The sequence below is a fragment of the Mus musculus genome, chromosome 7 (genome assembly GCF_000001635.26).
Source record: "Mus musculus strain C57BL/6J chromosome 7, GRCm38.p6 C57BL/6J".
Lineage (NCBI taxonomy): Eukaryota > Metazoa > Chordata > Mammalia > Rodentia > Muridae > Mus > Mus musculus.
Window position 1 is genome coordinate 130,725,343 of NC_000073.6, and position 14,130 is coordinate 130,739,472.

Here is a 14,130-nt window from a genome sequence, read left to right on the forward strand (position 1 = left end):
GTTCTGTGGGGTCTTAGGTTGGAACTCTGTCACAAGAGGAGACTTCAAGGAAACATGTGCTCAGGGGAAAGGCCATGTAAGGACACATCAGACCTGACCACCTCAAAGCCAAGAAGAAAGGCCCCAGGAGAGACCAGACTTGACAACGCCTTCATTGTGGACTTCCAGCCTCAGTACTCAGAGCAGTGGGGAAACACATTTCTGTTGTTGAAGCCACCCAGTCTTGGCTCTTGATGAGGGCAACTGAGCTGGTTAGCATAGCTGAGAAACATGTGGGGACTTTTTTCATATGAGCGCAGATGCTAACTTGCCCCAGGATTGAACTAGAATCAAGAGTCAGGGGGGTGCAATGTGGATTTCTAGAGATATCTTTGCCTAGGCTTGCATAGTGATTGCAGGGGACATGCTTATGTGGATGGATGGGTTTGTGGCCTCATCTTTCCTTGCCTCTGTATTATTCAAGGTGTGCCTCATGGTGACTGACATTGAAGGCCATGCCAGGTTTGGGATGAATGAAGTCTTTATGCAGCTCTGTGTGACTATGTAGAAATCTAGTGGGAACTAGATGGGCATGGTTGCCTTGTCAGTCTGAGCTTACCCATGGCAATGGCATGGGAAGGCCATCCCAACCTTGTGATAGATCATAGGGAGCCATCTGCTCTAGAAACTACTCTGTAGAGTAGAAGCTCCTAACCAAGGACTGTGCTGTCCTCCTGGGGACAGGAGGCAGGGTCTGAGACACTTTGTCTCAACTAAGAGAGAAGGTGCTACTGGCATTTAGTGAATCAAAGCTGATGCTCTGAACAGACCAGCCCCCCACAATGAGAGATAGCCCCCAAGCATCCTTTGGGCTGACAATAAGAACCTGCAATAAAACCAGGTTTCTTTGCCATGATTTAATTAGGGAAGAGCACTTCTGAATAGGAGAGCCAGGCTGAGTAGACAGGAAAACAGAGCAGATGCTAAGCTGACTGTCTGCTGACTGTTGCATGATGCAGGGGAAATTGCTGACATTTGAAGGCTGCTAAGGCAATGGAACAGATTGGAAGGGAAGCTTGTCTACCGAAGTGCAGCGATGGCTGAGGCCCCTCTCCCTGCTGCCAACGCCCATGTGACAGCCCCTAGACCCACCCCCTTAGCATCTGTAGTCTTCTGCCTTCTGAGGTGAGTGTTCAGGAGCAGCTACAAAGTAGCTACAAGACCAGGTTGCTGCTGACCAGAAGAAACTGGGCTTGAAGGCCCAGGGACCTCAGCAAAGGGAAGTGACTTCAGAAGGAGAAAGGTGGACGGACACCTGTTCTTCTGAGATGAGAAGGAAGCAAGTTTGGTGATGGGAGCTGGGACCAGTGGCTGCAAACGCTTAGGGTCTGTGTGCCTCATGGAGTTCCCCAAGTGCTTGCAATCCAAGGGATGTTTATTGAGCTTTCTGAGGGAAAAAGTTGCCAGGTTGGAACCAGAGGTGAGGAAGTCCTTTCACAACCCAAGAGGCTTCTGCGGTCCTCTCCCACTGTATCTGCTGGGACTCCAGCCTCAGGTTTGCCTGTGAGCAAAGTCAGGAAGCACCATGAGAACTGGCTCCACCCCCAACAGCAGCCACATGTGTGGAGGCGGGGTGTATTCTCCAGAAACAGACTGGCCTGTTTGAGTGAGTCTTGTCCACATCTGGATTGCTGGGACTCAGGATAGGACAGTCATTTAGAAAGTAAAACTGCACTGCAGGACACCCAGCTCAGTATGAATCTCATGTGACACATAATCTTAGAGGAATTTTCACTGATCTGGAACTCAAGTGTAATGGCTCCCTGGACTTGAGCTGGATGTTCACCTGAAGAGAAAGGGTTAATACATTGTCTCCACCCGCCTACGCACACAGTCCAAGGTCACAGCTCCATTCTGTGCAGCGTCTTCTGTTTCCTGTTCTGCCTTCTGAGACCATGGTACAGGGTTTTTCTTTCTCTAGCAGAACATCTAGGAACCTAGAAAGCCGTGCGAGGGCTGGTTGGTCTCCCCCGCTGTGGGGAGCTGAGATCATTGGGCATCCTTTGACTGATAGTTGGAGTCCCTGAGCACATTGGAAGGGAGGGTTGGCTTATTGGCTGGCAGGGTTGGAGGACATCTAGGGTTGCTAGACATCTGGGAGGAGAGGGCTGAGAATAGATAAGATCCAAAGCCAAAGTGAGGTAGCCGTGTCAGTGGGAGAGGAGGGTCGTGTCTGGAGAGGCAGGTGGTAGAGGGCAGACTCGGTCCTGCTCAGCCTTGCACAGTCTTCCCAGTGTCTAAGCAGTCAGAAGCAGGGTTGACTGTGGCCATATTTAATGTCCATACCGAAGGGTTACTGGTTTTGTTTTGCTTCAGCCTCATCATTCTTTTTATAATACCTCAAGGATACTCCTACCCTAGGGCCTTGGCACATATGGCCCTTTCTGTCTGGGAAGATTTCTGTTTGTTTTGTGAACTTCCTGGTGAGATATAAATCCACCAGATAGGGAGGGCACTAATGGCAGACTTACAGTATCATTCCTCCAAAGTCCAGCTTCTTCGCCTTACTTACAGAGTCTGGGTAAGCCCAAAACTGCCAGAACAAAGAAAGTCACCTCACTCTGGGCAACGATTTCTCATAGCTACAAATGTGAAGTCCTCCCTTCAGCTGGTATGCCACATGCTACCCCAAGACCATGTGCAGATGGGTAGATGTAGGACGGAGTGATGGGACTCTCAGGTGAGGGTCTAATGCCCTCCCCAATCCCTTCTTCATGAGGGACCGTCATTGGGCCTTATCTTGAGAGTCTCTTGCAAGTAAGTAGTCATAGACGCTTTGGTGGCAATGACAATGGCTGCTAGGCTAGGAGGACAAGCCTTTGTCTTTTCTGATTGTTGCTCAGATGCCCAGCATGACCCCTATCAAAGTCAGGCACTTGGTAAAGTGCTGTGGAATGAACCATCGGGGCTTTTCCTTTATCAGCTACCTGGCTCCCATTGTACAGATGAGGGAACTGAGGGAAACCTGTCCAGGATCTGCACCCACTGATGCATGGAAACCGGAACCTGTTGCCCGTGGGGGGTGTCTGTCTTTGGAGTTTATCAACCTCTGCTCTGTGGAGTGGGGGGTCTGGCTCAGGATGAGAAATGATCCCAAGTATCCCATGTCTTTAGGTGACCGCTTTGTCTTCATTTCCTCAGGATGCATTTCTGAGCCACCGGTTGTGGTTCCCGATGGCCCTCGCAGCAGCGAGTCCGTGGAAGGAAGCCCTTTCCGTCCTTCCCACTCCTCCTCGGCGGTGTTCGATGAAGACAAGCCGATAGCCAGCAGCGGGACTTACAACTTAGACTTCGACAGCATCGAGCTGGTGGATAACTTCCAGAGCTTGGAGCCGTGCTCTGCCGACTCTAAGGGTCAGGAGTGTAAGGTGAGCACGCGGAGGAAATCCACCGAGTCCGTGCCACCCTCCAAGTCCACGCTGTCCCGTTCGCTTAGCCTACAAGCCAGTGACTTTGACGGTGCTTCTTGCCCCGGCAGCCCTGAAGCTGGGACCCTTACCACAGATGCATGTGGCACAGGATCCAACAGTGCTTCCAGCACCCTTAAGCGAACTAAAAAAACACGGCCACCTTCCTTGAAAAAGAAGCAAGCCACCAAGAAACCCACAGAAACCCCCCCAGTGAAGGAGACCCAACAGGAACCAGGTGAAGAGAGTCCAGTCCCCAGTGAGGAACACTTAGCACCAGAGACAAAGACGGAGTCGGCCACACCTGAGGGCGCTGGTTGCACCTTGTCAGACGATACACCCCTGGAGTCCCCTGCTGTCCCCACAGCCACCTGTCCTCTGACTTTGGAGAGTGCAGAAGACGTTAGCCCCCTGGTTTCTGGAGGTGGCAGAGTGCAGAACTCACCCCCAGTTGGGAGGAAATCAGTGCCTCTTACCACAGCCTCTGAGGCGGTGGAGGTGACCCTGTCGGACAGTGGGGGGCAAGAGGACTTGCCTGCCAAGGGGTTGTCAGTGAGGCTGGAGTTTGACTATTCTGAGGACAAGGGAAGTTGGGAGAGTCAGCAGGAAAACGCCCCTCCCACCAAAAAGATAGGCAAGAAGCCAGTTGCCAAAATGCCCCTAAGGAGGCCAAAGATGAAAAAGACCCCCGAGAAACTTGACAACACTCCTGCCTCACCTCCAAGGTCCCCTACTGAACCCAGTGACACCCCTATTGCTAAAGGTACCTACACCTTTGATATAGACAAGTGGGATGACCCCAATTTTAACCCTTTTTCCTCCACCTCAAAAATGCAAGAGTCTCCCAAACTGTCCCAACAATCGTACAACTTTGACCCTGACGCCTGTGAAGAGTCCCTTGACCCCTTTAAGGCATCCTCTAAGACCCCCAGCTCACCTTCTAAGTCCCCAGCCTCTTTTGAGATCCCAGCCAGCACCACGGAAGCGGATGGGGATGGGTTGAATAAACCTGCCAAGAAGAAGAAGACTCCACTAAAGACGTAAGTTGAAGGAGGGAGGTGGTAAGGGCTGTGAGCGGGCGTGCGTTCCTGTGACTTTTAGTCCTGTGCCTGAGAACCCCCAGCTGCCCTTGTTCTGTCCTCTGTTGCTGTGGTGACACCATCTTTGTGGCTGTTTCTCCAAGCAGGCAGGACATACATTGCCTTTCTCTCCGAAGCCTCCGTGGTTTTATCTTCCCATCCTGGAATCCACAAAGCCCTTAATTTTTTTTTTTTTTTTTTTTTACCTCAATGAGCCAGTGGCTTGTAGCTTTATGTTTACCTACTGATGACCTTTCAATTCCTGGGGAGTATGGAAAGTTCCATAGAAAAGGAGCAGACATGAGAGACCTGGCCACCTTCCTGTTGGAAGCTCAACTCCTCCCTGGTTAGCATATGCAATGCCTCTGGATAAACTAGGATATACACCCTGCAAAATAACATTAGAATGTACAGCAGTTGTTTCTAGCTGCTAATGTGACTTTAACCCAGGGGCATCATACGGTACCAGGCTGCAGAAAGCCCCAGATGGAAAGCTGCTTCTTGCCATCTGATGAGCCTGCAAGAAGCATGCTCTTTAACCGGGTGTGGTGGTGCATGCCTTTAATCTCAGCACTCGGGAGGCAGAGGCAGCCTGGTCTACAGAGTGAGTTCCAGGACAATCAGGACTGTTACACAGAAAAACCCTGACTCGAAAGGAAAAAGGAAAGGAAAGGGGAAAGGAACAAAGAAGTAGACTCTTTGCTGCCTACCTTCTCTCTGGTCATCTTTTTTCAAACAAGACTTAAGTCACTCTAAGAGCAGAAGAGATTAGTGCAACATGGATAGGGGAAGCAGACCTACAGTCCCTAGGAAGGAAGAATGGCGCTTGTCCACCAACACTTGCCTCTAGCTGTGTAGTCCAACTTTGTTGGCCATAGGTCCATTCCTGAGGACCATGTGCAGGCTTGCTACAGACAGTCTGACTCTCTTGGGAAGTATCAACTGTAATTTAATCAGGTGGAAAAGACTAAGTCCCCCCTCCCAGGGCAGAGGACCATGCCCTAGTACTGGCCCCTCTGGGTCTACTTGGCTTGAATATATATATTATTATATTGAATTATGTTACATTGTATATAATATTGAATTATATATTATTATATTACATATTATATTGAATTATATATATAATTTTTATTGAAAATAGATGTCTTTCATACAGTATGTTTTCATTATAGTTTCCCCTCCCGAACTCCTCCCACATCCTTCCTACCTCCCCCACTTACCAAATCATCATAGAACTTTATTTCAAAAGTGGAATAATACTCACAAATGTCTACCCTTCAACACCATAAATTGGAAGGAGAATCACCTGGCAGCCACTCCCTTCTTCTGACCCAAGAGAGTAATACATCCCTTAGTTCGTCAGAGCTAAGGAAGGTTGAGGGAGCTGACCCTGCAACCTGGTCTCACCCTTTACACATGTGGGTCTGCTGATTTGGAAGACTCTATGTGCGGAGGCAGAGCTCTTAGGTACCAAGTCTCTGGGTGGCCAGAAGCTGGAGAGGAAGCTGTATCCAGGCAGCCCCTTCCCACAAGGCTGCCCTGCTGGAGCGGAATCCACGATGGATGGTTGCATCCTAGCCCACTAGTGCCCAGTGTCTGCAGAATTATCTTTTTTGTCAGTTCCTTCTGTCTGTCTCTCTTCTTTGTCTTCTTGTCTTAGGATGGTTGAAGATGTGATGTCTGTGTGTTCTCTGTTGTAAGTAAATTTAATGTACTCTGCCTTTTGCACCCAGTGTGGGGCTTCTGCCTTGCTTCTGCTTGCAAGCCCTTTCCCTCTGTTCTCTGTGGTGGCTGCTATATTTCTGTGTCAAGCCTGGGAGTGATGGGTGCAGGGCTCCCCTGGACTCAGGGTTGCTTTTCTGTTTCATCTCCACACTGTGATCAGCATGAGACTGCTTGCCTGTGAAACATGATTACCAGCAGCTGCCTGCTTGTCCATAACAGAACACTTCCCCTGCTTGGTTTATTTATATTTATTTTTTTTTTAAATCATTATCATACATTGCTTTTTAACTCCTCATTCCCCTCCTTTTTGTTGTACGTTGGGCTGGTGGGTGACTGCTCACAGTAGTAGCAGGATGCTTTCATATTAAGCACTGCGTGAAGCCTGGGCGGAGACCACCGAGGCTGGTTCTCGTGTTGTGAAGTACTACCATCTGGACTCTTGCAAATTCATGCTTTCAGAAGTCTGAGGGAATGTGGGATCACCCAGTGTGGAGCCCACGGCTGAAGTCCATTGCCAGCGTGGTTGTGCTCCTCCTGGTCACTTACATCCAGGCTGGATGCTAACCTGTCAGATCTGTGGGTAGCTTTGCCAGGCATTAGTGCAACTGGCTATCTGTATGCCTCTGGTGCTCTGTATCCTAGCCAGGGCTCTGAATCTATGTGCTTTGCCCCTATCCTTACAGGGGCAGCTCCCCTCCCCCGGAAAGCACAGAGTCTCCCAATGCTGTCTTACCCAAGCAATTATAAAACAGTTGTATATTTATATGCATGAATAAATATATGCCTTATGTTGGGACTAGACTGTTTTACGGTAAATGCCATAAATGCAATAAATAACCATTTATGGTCATTTTTTTTTAATGATCAAATGCCATTGTTGGAGTGTTTTATTTGAGAGTACACAAGGAAGGAACTTGGGTACCAGATTTCTGTACCTACTCAGTTAATATGGAAAACAGAGGTGTGTGATGGATTTAAAGGGAGGGACCACCTCCTCCATACCTATGCTCTGGCTTTGCCTGGTCCTAAAACCATACTGGGGAGGGCTGTAAACCAGAAGGGAAGGGCCAGTTTGCAGGTTGGAGGCCTTCATTTTTGGTTATAGAAATGACCCCAAGAGCATGGTGACTAATGGACCAAACAGCACTGTTTATGCTAAATCAGAATATTACTGTTTATGCTAAACTGGAATTAGTACTTTTTAGGCTAGTCCAGAATAGTACTGTTTATGCTAAACCAAATAGTACTGCTTATGCTAAAGCCATCCCTTTCTCCTGGGGCCAGTCTGACACTCCACCTCCATTACCTTGTATGAAAGAACAAAAGAAAGAAAAAGGAAGGGAGGGAGGAAGGAGAATCTGGTCCATTAACCATAGCCAGGGAAAAGACATAAACTACCGCCCTCCTCATCTCTGCCTCCAGTCAGAATCCTACCCAGAGACTTGCAGAGCAGAAGGACCCATTGTGCTCTGTGTTCCTGTGAGTACAAAGGGCTCACAGGATCCCCACAGGATCCAGAACTTTTCTGTTTCCGTGTGGGCTCCTCTGGCTGTTCATTAAGAGCTGTGTCTCGTTGCACATGTGCAAATTGGATCCTGTTAATTAGTGTCATAAGCCTACAGCCCTCCCCCAGCCGTAGCTGGCTCAGAAAGAAGTCTCCTCACCACGACTTTGCTTTTATAAAAAGAAGAACGGTTAGTTAAATTTAGCTGCATTTTTTTTTTCTGGGTCAGCTCTCCAAAATGGCTTGTCTTTAAAGGTCTCCAGCTTGGTGGGTCTTCCCTTTGGGGGCTAACGTTAGAAAGTCAGAATGGGTTCCCTTTAGCTGGGGTTTGGTAGGTGGGGGGTGGGGGTGGGGTAGGAAGTTACTGGGTGCTTTGGAATGACCTGTGACCCCATTTTATTTACAGTGACACGTTTAGGGTGAAGAAGTCTCCAAAGCGGTCTCCTCTGTCTGACCCGCCTTCTCAGGTACAGCATTCCCATGACCCCTTACACTGTATTACACTGTATTACACAGTATTACACTGTATTACACAGTATTACACTGCTGAGCAGGGAGGTTAATGCTGCTTGTGTGTGCATACATGCCAGGCACACGCTCCCAGCACCCACATGGTGGTTCACAACTGTCTGTACAAAGGTTCTAACACCCTCTCTTGGCCTCTGTGGGTACCACGCGCGCGCACACACACCCCCACACCACTTACACATATAAAATAAATCTTTCCCTCTTAGCTGTGTTTCTAACAAGCTCATGCCATGTCTTCAACTCTCTATAGACCAAGGAAGGCAATCCTCAGGCAGGCTTGCTGCCATTCTGGGTGATAAGACAAGTTGCTCTTCAGATCCAGACCAGCTTCAGTTGTTGACCAGGTGGAACTAGGACCTTAGCTCCAGGCATTGGAGACTTGAGGTCCAATCGTAGCTCTTGCTGAGTTCTCTCTGCCCTGTACAATGGCAGTAAAACCCCCTTCTCTCTTCAAAAGGACTGGAGTGATGACTGTTAGTGTTGCTGGTACTACAGTTTAACTGGGCTGTCTCCGACAACCAAGTGTAGAGACTTATTGTTTTGAGACAGGGTCTCACTGTAGCTCTGACTGGCCTGGTACTTACTACATAGCCCAGGCTAGCCTCAGTCTCTTAGTATTGAGATCACAGGTGTGAACTACTATATGAGGTTTGGTGGTGGTGCTGCTGCTGGGAATTGAACCTAGGGCTGTGCCCCCCACAAGGTAAGCACCATACCATGGAGCCACATCTCTAGACCTTGCACAAAGAGTCCTACGCTATAGCCCAGCCTAGTCTCACAGTCCCAACTGTCCTCCTGCCTCGGCTTCTCAAATGCTAGGATTACAGATAGGAGTCACCATGTCCAGGTTTTTTTTTTTTGTTTGTTTGTTTGTTTTAAATTAACTTTTTTTTTTTTTTTAAGGTTTGTTTGTTTATTTTATTTTTGGGTACACTGTTGCTATTTTCAGATGCACCAGTAGAGGGCATCAGATCCCATTTCAGATGGTTGTGAGCCACCATGGGAGTTGAACTCAGAACCTCTGGAAGAGCAGCCAGTGTTCTTAACCTCTGAGCCATCCCTCCAGCCTAAAACTTAACAATTTAATTAACTAATTTTTTTTTTATTCCCCATCCCTAATTAGCTAATCTTGATAGCCCATGGTCACTCCCTGAAATCAACCATCAGTAAAGGAGATCCATAGAGGAGAGAAGGGGTTTCCTTGAGAGGCCCCGTGGATCAGAGTCCCCAGGGAACAGACGGAGGGGTTTCCCTGGCTTGTGGGGCATGGCTTCCGATCAGGAGACTGGGTGAAAGAAAAGGCTGCTTCATCTCCTCACAGGACCCCACTCCAGCTGCCACGCCGGAAGCACCCTCAGCCATCTCTACAGTGGTCCACGCCACAGATGAGGAGAAGCTGGCAGTCACTAGCCAGAAGTGGACGTGTATGACGGTGGACTTGGATGCTGACAAACAGGACTTCCCTCAGCCCTCGGACCTGTCTAACTTTGTAAATGAGACCAAATTCAATTCACCCTCAGAGGGTAAGCAACTCGGTGGCCAGCCAGACCCACACCTTGCCTTGGAGAATACTGTCCCTAGGGGGCAAAGAGCCAGAAAAGGTACTTGCCAGCCAGGTAACCATTACCCGTGTGACAGTCTGCACGCCTCCCACTGTATGCAAAGCTATGGCTTGAGAGCACCTGTCCCTTGACCCTCTGATGCCTGCTGAGAACCAGACTAGAACCCTCTAGCCCAGATCCTGAACCCTCACTTGCTTGTTCTTGGCTGTATGGCTTTGGATACCTTCTGTAGCTTTGAAAGGCATTGCTGCTCCAAAGGGACATCTTTCACACTGATCTTTGACTGTAGGTCACCCCACCTCTGGGTCTTCTGGTACCAACCTTGTTCATGTCCCCCTCAGGATGGGTAGCCAATATGACCACCCATTTTAATCAAGCCTGGAACCAGAGGCTTACACCCCCTCCCCCACCCCTGCTTGCTATTGAGAACTTGATTGCATTTGGAAGGTCCCAGGCACTTGTCTTATCTTGGTGTCTACCTTTATGCTGTGTATTCAGTTTCTGCTTTCTCTCTGATTGTTGGGTTTGAATGAGTCATATATCTTAGGGCTAGAATGTTCTCACTTGGCAGAGTGCATCGTGCATAAACATTCTCTACTACATTAACAACTAGTGGCACACATCTACACTCCCAGCCGTCTAGAAGGTAGAGACGGGAGAACCAGAAGTTCACCCTCCTTCCCCACCTTTGCCTGTCTCAGCCTTTGCCTGGATATCTACTCCTTTCCCTTAATGCTTGATCTGGGGCCTCTTAAGATCATGATGAAGAAGTTTGTGCATTTCGTGTTCATTACTGGGCTGTGTGCTTACTGAAAGCAACAACTAGTTCCCTTCCGTGTCTCCACACTACTATGAGGATCATAGGAGCTGAAGATGGGTTTGAGATCAAAGAAATGCAAGGCCAGGGCAGGTAAACAGCAGCTGCCACCTGCATAGGGAGGGGCCTGAGGAGGGAAAAAAGCCACTTGGATAGCATCTCCAGTTCCCTGCTGGCTCACCTCTCTTGAGCTAGATAAGAACCTTCTAAACACCAGAAAGAGAGAGACAGACAGACAGACAGACAGACAGACATTTAGAAGCCAGCTTGGGCTTGTATTGAGAATTGAAACACATTTGATCTGGCAGTGTGTTGGTCATGAACTAAGACAGTTCACTAAACTTTCTGACAATTGTTTCTGCAAAAATTCAGCAAATGGGGAAAGCTTAAGGAGATGACGCAGTGGGTCGAAGTGTTTGCTATGCCAGTATGAGGACCTGGGGTCAAATTCCAAGAACCCCTGTAAAAGCCGGATGCGCATGCGCAGGACAAGCATCACAGTACTCCAGCAGAGAGATGGGGGCAGAGACAGGAGAGTCATTTTTCATCTAAAGAAACAAAACAAAAAAAACCCACCTCAAACAAGTGGAAGACATGGGATGACAACTAAGCTTGTCCTTTGACACCCATGTACACACTATGCTGTACACACATCCATATTCACACACACGAATATTCATATGCACATGCCTTCACACAGAATGAAGCTCAGAATGAATCAGTTCAGGGCTGCAGCTGTGGTCTGAGACTTCATCATGGCCGTGGCCCTGCCGTGTTCATCTCTGTGAAGCACCCTAGATATAGAACCCTCTCATCATGTCTTCCCTCTTGTTCCGCACATCAGACATCTGGGGTGCTGCTGTGAAGCTCAGAATGAATCAGTTCACACAGAGAGAGACAGAGACAGACAGACAGACAGACAGAGAAAATTCAGCAAATAGGAATATATCTAACTTTGAAACAAAACTTTCTTAAACCTGCCCACTGAGAAAACATCAGTAAAGATTTGGCAAGTGACCATCCATTTTAACAGTTGAGTGACAGATCCCATCCATGTGATGACACCATGCCTTTCGGAGGCCTTGGCCCTGCCGTGTTCATCTCTGTGAAGCACCCGGGATATAGAACCCTCTCATCATGTCTTCCCTCTTGTTCTGCACATAAGACATCTAGGGTGCTGCTGTGAAGCTCAGAATGAATCAGTTCAGGGCTGCAGCTGTGGTCTGAGACTTCATCATACAGAAGTCACCAACCACAGGAAGAAGGAATTACTGGGTTAGACATCATAATTACTATTGGAGCACACATTCACAACAATGGTAATTCTATAGGAGAGAGAGGCAAAGCGGGCACTGTTATTTTGTATACAGGGCTTCATTTTCTCTGAGCTCTGTGGTAGATCCTGTAGTCCCCACTTTTAAGACTGAGGGAACAGAAGCTTTGCACCGAGAGCACTTGGCGAGATCCCCACATGCCTGGTCCGTGTGGTTTCGTAGTTCTTTTCTGCTGTTTAGGTGAGGATAGATCAGGCTTCCTGCCTTCTTGTAGGATGAAGGGGTGAGCTAGTTCCTTCCAACCTGGGTGCACAAGCATCACTGAAGAGCTTCAAGTTGTCTTTGCTATTTCAAAACCCCAGAGGACAGTAGTTTAGCAAGTACCCACGGAATTGCACTGTCTGGTTTGGGTTGACTGTCACCTCCATAATCTCCCGGTGAGTACACACTCTGATGGACAGACAGTTCTGTGTGCTCACCTGTTTAATGAATGCCCTTCTCTTCTGCACTGTTTGGTGGCATGGAAACAAACCTGGTCTCTAAGCAGAAGATTAGGAAGTGTTAGGCCAGCCTGTCTCTAGGACCTTACCTGCCTTGGGACCAGGAGACCCGGAGAGCAGTTGCTTTTATTTTGTTCTCAATGTACTTGTTTTCGTTTGTGTGTCAGTGTGTGCTGAGATGAGTTTCTGTGCATTGTGCGTGTGCCCTTGGAATCCAGAGGACATTAGGTCCCCAAAAGCTGGAGTAGCAGGCCATTGTGAGCCTGTGTCCAGTGTGGGTGCTGGGAACCAGATCCCATCCTCTGAAAGAGTGTTGCATGTTCTCAACGACTGAGCCACCTCTGCAGCCCTGAGCAGTTGGTTTTAGACCTGCAGATCTGCATAGCCATCTGGTAGTACCATGTTCTTATACACACTTGCTTCAGCTCTTTCTCCTACATCCAGCAGAGGGCAAGGTGTCCATCTGGGTGGGTACTATGTTTGTAGGTGAGTATAGCCTTCTCATACTTCTCCAGGCGCGCTGTCCATCCATCACCTGTGTCCAGAGAGAAATGTAAGAATGAGTAACAGTAACTCTGGTGATAATTCTTCACATTCGTGCAACCCATTGTAGGGCTTTTGTGCTATACCTTGTCTTTTTGTAGTTACTGTTTGGTTCGGTTTAGATTCTCAAGACAGGGTTTCTCTGTGTAGCCCTGGCTATCTTGGAAATGGCTCTATAGACCAGGCTGGTCTCACATGCACAGAGGACCTTCCTCTGCCTCTCACGCTCTGGGCTTAAAGGTCTGAACTACCACCACCTTGCCATTTTACCCAGGACAGCATGGTACTCGGTGTTTCATTTTTGTCGCTGAATCAAGTGAGTTCAGAGAAGGCTGGTCAGTTGATTTTGCTGCTCCTGGAAATGAAGACCCTTCATCTTTTGCCAGGACATTCCCTAACAAAGCTCCAATGATTAGCTAGGTCCTCTTTGCTTCGAGATGGCCTAATATTGGAGTAAGTCTCCAAAATGGTCCTTGGACATGAGAGGATCCTAAAAATAACTATGGACCTCTTCAGTAAGTAACCCGATCCTTCAGTGGCTCAGCCGTCTCTGAAGTTGTAAAGACATGAGCCACTTGGTGCCGATGATGGAGCTCTTTCTAACCTGTGTGGTCTGATGCAAGAGGGGGCTAATTGCGCTTGACTTTATTCTGTGTGGTTTAGAATGTAACGCAGATGAGACTTCCTGACTTCCTTCCTTCCTTCCTTCCTTCCTTCCTTCCTTCCTTCCTTCCATCCATCCATCCATCCATCCATCCATCCATGTACTAGGAAGGTACCTAGGGCGCTGTGTATTCTCGGCAAGCATTCCCACTGAGCTACATCCCAAGCCCATTTTGAGGCAAGTCTCCTTATTAAGTTGCCCAGGCTGCCTTGGAACCTAACTGTAGCCCAGGCAGGCCTTGAACCCACATGACTCTACCAAGTAACAAATTACAGGACCGAGAGAGAGAGATCCCTAAAACCAGCTTTAGTAAGATATTCTCTCAAAATGTCAGACACGAGCCTCAAAGCTACTAGCAGCACTGGGGGAATGAGCAACTGACAAAGCAAAGCTAGAGGACTGTTCTGGAGTTCTCGGGGGTCAGCGAGGGGCTGCTGATGTCCCTGTGGGGCTCCATGTCCCACAGAGAGGGACAGGTACAATAT

General features: G+C 48.5%; 1 protein-coding gene across 49 annotated transcripts in view; it reads left to right on the forward strand.

The window, feature by feature from the left end:
• Tacc2 (transforming, acidic coiled-coil containing protein 2) overlaps positions 1 to 14,130 on the forward strand; it is a 214,697-nt gene that overhangs the window by 172,334 nt on the left and 28,233 nt on the right. For 21 of the 49 annotated variants that reach the window (XM_006508065.3, XM_017322391.1, XM_017322394.1 and 18 more), the window contains 3 exons: positions 3,181 to 4,486; positions 8,164 to 8,224; positions 9,607 to 9,901. In XM_006508065.3, coding sequence (XP_006508128.1) covers positions 3,181 to 4,486; positions 8,164 to 8,224; positions 9,607 to 9,901 — 1,662 coding nt within the window. Of the gene's footprint in view, positions 1 to 3,180; positions 4,487 to 5,705; positions 6,225 to 8,163; positions 8,225 to 9,606; positions 9,902 to 14,130 lie in introns of those variants that run through there. The other 28 variants (XM_017322395.1, XM_017322397.1, XM_017322403.1 and 25 more) reach the window with 6 other exon arrangements.